General features: G+C 53.9%; 1 protein-coding gene across 2 annotated transcripts in view; it reads right to left on the reverse strand.

Moving 5' to 3' along the window:
* Positions 1 to 1,499: 1,499 nt before the first annotated feature.
* The window catches only part of CREB3L3 (cAMP responsive element binding protein 3 like 3), a 20,423-nt gene continuing 11,856 nt past the window's right edge, over positions 1,500 to 10,066 (reverse strand). For both annotated transcript variants that reach the window (XM_032177669.2, XM_032177668.2), the window contains exons 6-11: positions 8,787 to 8,924; positions 4,802 to 4,908; positions 3,381 to 3,449; positions 2,446 to 2,530; positions 2,142 to 2,238; positions 1,500 to 1,964 (exon numbers count right to left, since the gene is read on the reverse strand). In XM_032177669.2, coding sequence (XP_032033560.1) covers positions 1,651 to 1,964; positions 2,142 to 2,238; positions 2,446 to 2,530; positions 3,381 to 3,449; positions 4,802 to 4,908; positions 8,787 to 8,924 — 810 coding nt within the window. In that variant the 3' untranslated portion in view covers positions 1,500 to 1,650. The remainder of the gene's footprint in view (positions 1,965 to 2,141; positions 2,239 to 2,445; positions 2,531 to 3,380; positions 3,450 to 4,801; positions 4,909 to 8,786; positions 8,925 to 10,066) is intronic.

The raw sequence follows: 10,066 nt of genomic DNA on the forward strand, positions 1-10,066 counted from the left end.
TTCTCCTGCCTCAGCCTCCCGAGTAGCTGGGATTATAGGTGTGTGCCACCACACCTAGCTAATTGTTTGCATTTTTCGTAGAGACAGGGGTCTCACTATGTGACCCAGGCTGGTCTCAAACTCCTGGGCTTAAGCAGTCAGGCCACCTTGGCCTCCCAAAGTGCTGGACTTACGGGCATGAGCCACTGTGCCCGGTGAGTGTTTAAATTCCCAATTTGTGGCAGGTACTCTCCCCCCTGGGTCAGGAGGTCGTGGTCCCCTCCTCCCTGGACCACCTGCCTGGGCTCCGTTGCAATCCCTGCCCTTCAAGCCTGGGGGCCGAGGAACAAGGGCTCGCCTCTCCCCTGACCCCACCTCTGGAGGGATCAGGCCAGTTTTCTGATGATGAAGCCAATAAGGCAGCTGGCATTTTCTGAGCACTCGGTTTGTAGTTATACACTTATGCACATGCTTTTGGTTGTTGTTTAACATTTGACCCCAGGCTATGAGCCCCCACCTGTGCTTTGGGCGCGATTTTGCATTGGCGCCCAGGCAGGTGCGCACAGCCCGCAGTGGGGGCGACCCCACAGAAGAGTGCAGGAGCAGCCGGGTTCCACCCTCCTCAGCTCTGACCTTGGGCAGTCCCTCCACTTCCGACGCCTCGGTGTCCTCACCCGCAAAACGAGCAGGGTGGGCCGCCCCAAAACCCGGAGAGGACACCTTGGAAGCGCCACGCCTGCCTCTCCGCACTCCGCCCGCCGCCGCTCTCCAAGGTGCTGAAGTCGTGTCCGGCGCCTCTCCTTCCGCGGCTCCAGCGCAGGCATCTGGCGGGGGTGTGGAGCCCGCACCTCACTCTCCCATCCCAGGCTGGCCCAGCCCCTCCTTGTGGGGAGTCGAGGAGCGCCAGACTCCGCCTCCACACCAAAACAAGGTTCTGTCAAAATACTTTATTTCGGATTAGGCAGTCTTAGAAAAGGGGGGTGATTGTGGGCCGTGGCTGCTCCAAAGACCAGGGCGCACCCGGGGCTCCGGGGCCAGGCTCCCTGCAGTCTCTGCGGCTTTCTCCTCCCAGTGTGCGAGGGAGGCCTGGAGGGGTCCCTGGGCGGGGAGTTGCTGGGCATCTGTTGTGTGCGTGCGTCTGTCTGTCTGTCCGGGTCTGTTTCAGGCTATGTCTGCCTGTCTCTCCGGGTCTGTTTCAGGCTGTCTGCCTGTCTCTCTGTCTGGGTCTGTTTCAGGCTGCGTCAGTCTGTCTGTCTGGGTCTGTTTCAGGGCATGTCTGTCGGTCTGTCTGGGTCTGTTTCAGGGCATGTCTGTCTGTCTGGGTCTGCTTCAGGCTGTCTGTCTGTCTGTCTGTCTGGGTCTGTTTCAGGCTGTGTCTGTCTGTCTGGGTCTGTTTCAGGCCGTATGTGTGTCTGCTCTTTGCTTCTGCTCCTGGCTCTGTGTGTATTTCCTGGGTCCTGTGGCCCTCTCTTTGCCATGTGTCCGAGTGTCGGTTCCTGCGTGGGCCTCAGTCAGGCCCTGGGTGTGTGGCTATGAGCTGTGCCTCCCCCATTCTGGCGTCTCTGCTGGGGTCTTGGCCTCACGTCCCATCCCCAGCTCGGTCGCTGTCCAGCGCAGCATCTCCAAGGCACTCCTGGGCAGAGGGGCCTGGGGGCGCAGTCCTGGTGGGGCTCACAGCTCGTCTCCCGCCGCCTCCAGCCCTGCACGTCCTGAGCCAGTGCTCGGCCCAGGCGCCACCCAGTCCAGCAGGGCGACCTGGCCCAGCCCCTCTGTTGCATTCCTCAGGACCAGGGTGGCGTTGTCCAGCTCCTCCGTCGAATTGGTCAGGTTCACAGTGTCCCGGAAGCCCCAGTCTGCCCCGGGGCTTCCTGGAGACTCTTCTCGGGTTGTGTCAGCCTCGGGTCGGGGTCCTGGGGCCTCGGAGCCTGGCACAGCATCAGGGGCCACGCGGGAGGCAGCATCGTTGTGCAAAGTTCTGGAGAACACTGATTGGGGAAGGGGGGGCATCACAGGGGACAAGGTGGAGGTGGGGTCCTATGCTCCCTTCCCTGGCCTCCAGCCTCAGGGAACAGGGGCACAGGGGTCTTCTCCCCCTCCCCCAGAGGCCCAGGACAGGGACTTGGGGAGACCAGCCAAGGGTTTCAAAAGCGGGGATCCCCTACCTCGCACAGGTGCAAAGTCCCCAGGGCTCTCGGCTTTGTTGGGGCCAAAAGGGCTGATGGAGGGGAGGATGATGAGGGCAAAGGACAGCAACAGGACCTGGTGGCGACAGCAGGAGGGTCACCCCCTCCCTCCCCTCCCCTGCAAGCACCTCCATCCCACAGGCAGGGAAACTGAGGCCCCAAAGACCAGACTGGATCATACTTGAGCTGGGGCACTAGGAGAGGTTGGATTCATTCTGACCTCCCTATGGGCCCCTCTGCGGAAGCCTAGGTCCCCGGCTTTCCTGGGGGCACCAGGACTCACCGCGACACAGGTGCCGGTCTGGGCTGACTTGCTGGTGGACTGCACCACAATGGCCTGGAGTTTCTTCAGCTGCTCCAAGAGGGACCTTAGAGAGACAGGCAGGCCTCCGCTGAGCCCTAAAGGGCCTCGGTCCTGCTTCTCGTCCATTTCCGGGGTCCCCCAGCCCCACTAAAGTCCAAATTCCATCCATTCTTCAAGGGCCTCCAGCTCTTTATTATTTATTTATTTATTTTGAGACAGAGTCTCGCTCTGTCGCCCAGGCTGGAGTGCGGTGGCGCGATCACGGCTCACTGCAAGCTCCGCCTCCCGGGTTCACGCCATTCTCCTACTTCAGCCTTCCGAGTAGCTGGGACTACAGGCGCCCGCCACCACATTCAGCTAATTTTTTTTGTATTTTTAGTAGAGACGGGGTTTCACCGTGTTAGCCAGGATGGTCTCGATCTCCTGACCTTGTGATCTGCCTGCCTCAGCCTCCCAAAGTGCTGGGATTACAGGCGTGAGCCACCACACCAGGACTTATTTATTTATTTTTGAGACAGAGCCTTGCTCTGTCGCCCAGGCTGGAGTGCAGTGGTGCGATCTCGGCTCACGGCAACCTCCACCTCTAGAGTTCAAGCAATTCTCCTGCCTCAGCCTCTCAAGTAGCTGGGACTACAGGTGCCCGCCACCACGCCTGGCTAATTTTTTTGTATTTTTAGTAGAGATGGGGTTTCACCATGTTGGCCAGGCTGGATTTGAACTCCTGACCTCAGGTGATCCACCCGCCTCGGCCTCCCAAAGTACTGGGATTACAGCTGTGAGCCACTGCGTGCAGCCCATAGGTGAAACTCTTATTCCCTATGTCATTCTGCCATCACATGGGCTCTCTGCCCTTCCTGCAAAGGGACTCTGGGGCTGCTTCCCCTGTCCTCTGCCCCAGCTGGACTCAGACTCACAGGTTTTGCTTCTCGAGACGCAAGACTTTCCTCTGTAGCTCCTGATTCTGAGCAGTGCAAGCTGACATCCTGAAACGAGGAAGGCACATCGACATTCAGCGTATGCCAGTCACCAGCGGGCCCCACTGACATCCCCCCAGAGGCCTCACGTTACAAGCCAAGAGAACCCAAGGCCAGAGAGGGAAGTCATTCATCCAAAGTTACTTGACAGGTCAGACAGGGCTGGGATTTGAACCCACATCTGCCTGGTTCCTAGGTCCCATTTCTGCATTTATATGGAGGGGGCTTCATTCAAAGCTGAGCCCCCTGGCCGGGCGCGGTGGTTCACACCTGTAATCCCAGGACTTTGGGAGGGCATGGTGGGCGGATCACCTGAGGTCAGGAGTTCGAGACCAGCCTGGCCAACATGGTGAAACCCCGCCTCTACTAAAAATGCAAAATTAGCCAGGTGTGGTGCTGGGCACCTGTAATCCCAGCTATTTGGGAAGCTGAGGCAGGAGAATCGATTGAACCCGGGAAGTGGAGGTTGCAGTGAGTCAAGATCGCACCATTGCACTCCAGTCTGGGCAACAAGAATGAAACTCAGTCTCAAAAAAAAAAAAAAAAAAAAAGCTGAGCCTCCTAGATTGAAACAGTGACATTTCCAGAAGATGAAATATCAGGAAAACCAGGCATCCTGGAGATTCAAGTTTCAACTCTCCCCCTCCCCATGACCTTGAGCCACTTCACTCTCTGATCTCAGTTTTTGTGTCTGTAAAATGGGATACAATTACTCAGGACTTAGGGTGGTGGGGAGAATGACCCCGGATAAAGATGATCAGGAGTTTAGCAGATTGCATTTAAGAAAGGGGACAGACCAGGCACAGTGGCTCACACCTGTAATGCCAGCACTTTGGGAGGCTGAGGCGGCCAGATCACCTGATATTAGCCTGGGCAACACAGTGAAACCCCATCTCTACCAAAAATACAAAAAAAATTAGCTGGGCGTGGTGGCGTGCACCTGTAATCCCAGCTATTGGAGAGGTTGAGGCAGGAGAATCGCTTGAACCCGGAAGGTGGAGGTTGCAGTGAGCCAAGATCGCACCACTGCACTCCAGCCTGGGTGACAGAAGGAGACCCTGCCACACACAAAGAAAGGAAGGAAGTGTCTATCTTCAGGCAGAGGGTCAGAATAGGATGGGTCACACTTTGTCCTTTCTCCACACACCTTCTAGGGGGCAAAGGGTCCCCCAAACCCTTGTCCTACACCATCTCTAGGCATCTTTCCTTCCCTGCAATCAGTAAGAAGCATGATCTCTCCCAGATAGGAGAATCACCTCCAATGTTGTCAGACCCTAAGCTGTGTGGCCTTAGCCACATCTCCTTCTCTCTGGGCCTCAGTTTCCTCCCTGAGTGTAGAGTCTGGATCCAGCACTACCCACCGAGTCTCCAGGCCATCGATATATTCCTTCTTCTTCTTCCTGCTTTCTTGGGCCGACTGCTTGTTCCGGATTTTCCGGCGGATTTTTTTCAGCACTCGCTCCTCGTACTGCCAAGTGAAATGGGGAGGAGGGTTTCAGGCCGGAAAGTCCCCACTTGGAGTCCGGGGGCAGTAGCTCTCGCCTGTAATCCCAGCACTTTGGGAGGCCTAGGCAGGTGTATCACCTGAGGTCAGGAATTCGAGACCAGCCTGGCCAACATGGTAAAATCCCATCTCCGCTAAATACAAAAATTACAATAATTACAAAATACAAAAATTAGCCAGGCGTGGTGGCGCATGCCTGTAATCCCAGCTACTCAGGAGGCTGAGGCAGGAGAATTGCTTGAACCGGGGAGGTGGAGGCTGCAGTGAGCCAAAATCATGCCACTGTACTCCAGCGTGGACGACACAGTGAGACTCCCATCTCAAAAAATAAAAAAATAGGCCAGGCGCGGTGGCTCATGCCTGTAATCCCAGCACTTTGGGAAGCCAAGGCTGGTAGATCCCCTGAGGTCAGGAGTTCGAGACCAGCCTGGCCAACTCGGTGAAACCCCGTCTCTACTAAAAATACAAAAATTAGCCAGGCGTGGTGGCGGGCGCCTATAATCCCAGCTACTCGGGAGGCTGAGGCAGGAGAACAGCGTGAACCCAGGAGGCGGAGGTTGCAGTGAGCCGAGATCGCGCCACTGCACTCCAGCCTGGGCAACAAGAGCAAAACTCCATCTAAATAAATAAATAAATAAATAAATAAATAAATAAATAAATAAATAAATAAATAAAATAAAATAAAATAATTAAAGTCTTCACTTTGGGGACAGTAGGACAATCCCCACTGTCCCGACCCCACTTCACCTAACCTGGACCCCACAACTTCCCCTCATCTGCTTTCCATATGAGACATCCCGGAGCCAAGGACCCAGAGGCAGCTTCCTGATGACTTGAAGCCACCCTTTGCCCAAACCCTCGCAGAGTCTCTGGGAGGTGCCTGGGTTCTGAGGGTCTTTTCCCAGCTCCCACTACTGTAAAATGGGCAACTGCCCACCAGACTTTGGGCATGGGTACCACTCCGCCACCTTGTGGCCGTCTCTGGAAACAGCACCTTTCCCTGGAGACAGCAAGTGTTTTAAGACTAATTAATAATTTTTTTTCTTCTTTCTTTCGTTTCTTTCTTTTCTTTCCTTTATTTTCCTTTCCCTCCCTCCCTCCCTCCCTCCCTCCCTTCCTTCCTTCTCTCTCTCTTTCCTGTTTTGCTCTTGTCACCCAGGCTGGAGTGCAGTGGTGAGATCTCAGCTCACTGCAACCTCCACCCTGGGGGTTCAAGTGATTCTCCCACCCCAGCTTCCAGAGTAGCTGGGATTACAGGTGCACACCACCATGCCTGGCTAATTTTTGTATTTTTAGTAGAGATGGGGTTTCACCATGTTGGCCAGGCTGGTCTCAAACTCCTGATGTCAGGTGATCCACCCACCTTTGCCTCCCAAAGAGCTAGGATTACAGGCGTGAGTCACCACACCCGGCCAATAAGTGTCTTCAAATGGGAATGTCAGGCTGGGCGCGGTGGCTCACAGTGCTGTAATCCCAGCACTTTGGGAGGCCAAGGCAAGAGGATCGCTTAAGTCCAGGAGTTCAAGACTAGCCTGGGCAACGTTTAGTAAAGACCCTGTCTCTACTAAAACAAAACAACAACCACAAAATCAGCTGGGTGTGGTGGTGCATGCCTGTAGTCCCAGCCACTTGGGAGGCTGAGGCAGGAGGATCCCTTGAGACCAGGAGTTCAAGGATGCAGTTAGCTGCTAACTGCAGATTGCACCACTGCACTCCAGCCTGGGCAACAAAGTGAGACCCTATCTCAAAACAAACAACAACAACAACAGAAACAGATGGGGCCGGGCATGGTGGCTCACACCTGTAATCTTAACACTTTGGGAGGCCAAGGTCAGAGGATTGCTTGAGGCCAGGAGTTTGAGACCAGCCTGGACAACATAGCAGGACCCTGTCTCTACGGAAAAAAAAAAAAAATGCTGGGCGCAGTGGCTCACGCCTGTAATCCCAGCACTTTGGGAGGCTGAGGCGGGCAGATCACAAGGTCAAGAGATCAAGACCATCCTGGCCAATATGGTGAAACTCCGTCTCTACAAAAAAAAAAAAAAAAATTAGCCGGGCGTGGTGGCACGTGCCTGTAATCCCAGCTACTTGGGAGGCTGAAGCAGGAGAATCACTTGAACCTGGGAAGCGGAGGTTGCAGTGAGCCGAGATCGCACCACTGCACTCCAGCCAGGGCAGCAAGAGCGAAACTCCGTCTCAGAAAAAAAAAAAAAAAAAAAAAAAAAACAAAAAAAAAAAATTAGCTAGGCATAATGGCGTACACCTGTAGTCCCAGCTACTCGGGAGACTGAGGTGGGAGAATCACTTGTACTCCAGAGGGGGAGGTTGGAGTGAGCCAAGATCACCTCACTCCACTCCAGCCTGGGCAACAGAGTAAGAACCTGTCTCAAAAGAAAAAAAATAACAGATGAGAATACCAAACTCAGGCATTGACACTGAGTGCAGCAGGCTGGGTGGGAACTGTGGTTAGCTAGAGCACCCAAACAGCTACCCAGCCATTGACTGGTGCATATGGACGTTTGAGAATATGAAAGAGGCCATTCAAGTAATTGAGTTGGTTTTTTGCATTTTGTTTTATGTTTTTGTTTTTTTTGTTTTTGTTTTGACAGAGTTTCGCTCTTGTCACCCAGGCTGGAGTGCAGTGGTACCATCTCGGCTCACTGCAACCTCTGCCTCCCGGGTTCAAGGAATATCCTCCTGCCTCAGCCTCCTGAGAAGCTGGGAGGCTGAGAAGCACCTTACAGTTGCCCACCACCAGGCACAGCTAATTTTTGTAATTTTAGTAGAGATGGGGTTTCACCATGTTGGCCAGGCTAGTCTCGAACTCCTGACCTCAGGTGATCCTCTGCCTCAGCCTCCCAAAGTGCTGGGATTACAGGTGTGAGCCACCATGCCCAGCCTCAAGTCACTGAGTATTCATGTAAAATCTACCGGTCAGAAAAACATTATCAAGCAATTCAAAAATGTATAAAATGCAGTACAGTCCAATCAAAACATGTCTGCAGGGCCAGGCATGATGGCTCATGCCTGTAATCCCAACACTTTGAGAGGCCAAGGTGGGAGAATCACTTGAGCCCAGGAGTTCCAGCCCAGCCTGGGCAACATAACAAGACTCTATTTCTACAAAAAAATAAAATAAAATAAATTAGCCAAGTGTAGTGGCGTGCACCTGTCATCCCAGCTACTTGAGAGGCTGAGGCGGGAGGATATCTTGAGCCCAGGAGGTCAAAGCTGAAGTGAGCTATGATGGCACCGCTGCACTCCAGCCGGACACAGGAAGACCCTATCTCCAAAAAAAAAAAAAAAAAATTTGCTGCACCCAAATTGCTGCCACCTGGAGTCCACCATTCATTCCTGGATGTTGATAATTACTCTCTGAGTTGAATTTACAATGGGGCTTCTGACTGATTGTTTTGGCTCTGGTGACAGACACACCATAGCATTCTAGTATGGATGTTCTAAAGTTGAGACACATAGCCAGTGCGGTGGCTCATGCCTGGAATCCCAGCACTTTGGGAGACCCAGGCAGGAGGATCACAGGAGGTCAGGAGTTCGAGACCAGCCTGGCCAACATGGTGAAACCCTGTCTCTACTAAAAATACAAAAATTAGTTGGGCGTGGTGGCGGGCGACTGTAGTCCCAATAACTTGGGAGGCTGAAGCAGGAGAATCGCTGGAATCTGAGAGGCAGAGGTTGCAGTGAGCTGAGATCGTGCCCCTGCATCCCAGCCTCAGTGACAGAGAAAGACTCTACTCTAAATAAATACATAAAGGTGGGACACACATGCAGGTAAGTGCACGAAGGGGAGACGGATCCAGGGCTGGAGGTCCCCCCAGACTCACCTTAGTGAGTGGCAGCTGAGTGGGCAGGGTGATGCCTTCTTTAGCCAGCAGCTTCTTCTCATCTTCGGTGAGCACCAGCTCCTGACAATGCCCAGCCCCAGGTCGCGGGAGGTAGGAGGCGCCCAGGTGATGCTGTTGCTACGGGAAAAAACAGAGGAATGACGGCAGGTGCAGGGCCACCAACCGCCTTCAGGAAATGAAAGAGTCATCAGATCGGAAACACTGTCGCCCCAGGCTGGGTGCGGTGGCTCACCCCTGTCATCCCAGCATTTAGGGAGGCTGAGGCATGTGGATCACTTGAGCTCAGGAGATCGAGACCAGCCTGGGTAACATGATGAAACCTCGTCTCTACTAAAAATACAAAAATTGCCCGGGCGCGGTGGCTCACGCCTGTAATCCTAGCACTTTGGGAGGCCGAGGTGGGCAAATCATTAGGTCAGGAGTTTGAGACCAGCCTGGCCAACATGGTGAAACACGGTGAAACGCCGTCTCTGCTAAAAATACAAAAAGTTAGCTGGGTGTAGTGGCGGGCGCCTGTAATCCCAGCTACTCGGGAGGCTGAGGCAGGAGAACTGCTTGAACCCGGAAGGCAGAGGTTGCAGTAAGCCGAGATCGTGCCCCTGCACTCCAGCCCTAGTGACAGAGTGAGTGCCACTGCACTCCAGCGCTAGTGACAGAGTGAGTGCCACTGCACTCCAGCCCTAGTGACAGAGTGAGACTCTGTCTCAAAACAAACAAACAAACAAAATTAGCCAAGCATGGTGGCAGCGCCTGTAATCCCAGCTACTCGGGAGGCTGAGGCAGGAGAATTGCTTGAACCTGGGAAGCGGAGGTTCCAGTGAGCCCAGACCACGCCACTGCCCTCCAGCCTGACAGACAGAGTAAGACTCTGTCTCAAAAAAAAAAAAAGGTGGGAGGCCGAGGCAGGTGGATCACTTGAGGTCAGGAGTTCAAGACTAGCCTGGCCAACATGGTGAAACCCTGTCTCTACTAAAAATACAAAAATCAGCTGGGTGTGGTGGCGTGTGCCTGTAATCCCAGCTACTCGGGAGGCTGAGGCGGGAGAACCGCTTGAACCCGGGAGGCAGATGTTGCAGTGAGCCGAGATCCAGCCTGGGCAACAGAAACTCTGTCTCAAAACAACAACGACAACAAAAACTATCACTCCTGCCACCACAGAATCTCCGTTGGCACCAGGGCTCGAAATAACCAATGTACAGTCCTTTGACCTGGCCATTCAACCTTCAGAAATCAGTCCTACAGGTATCCTCACACATGCG

The sequence above is a fragment of the Hylobates moloch genome, unplaced genomic scaffold (genome assembly GCF_009828535.3).
Source record: "Hylobates moloch isolate HMO894 unplaced genomic scaffold, HMol_V3 SCAFFOLD_15, whole genome shotgun sequence".
In the NCBI taxonomy this organism is placed as follows: Eukaryota; Metazoa; Chordata; class Mammalia; order Primates; family Hylobatidae; genus Hylobates; species Hylobates moloch.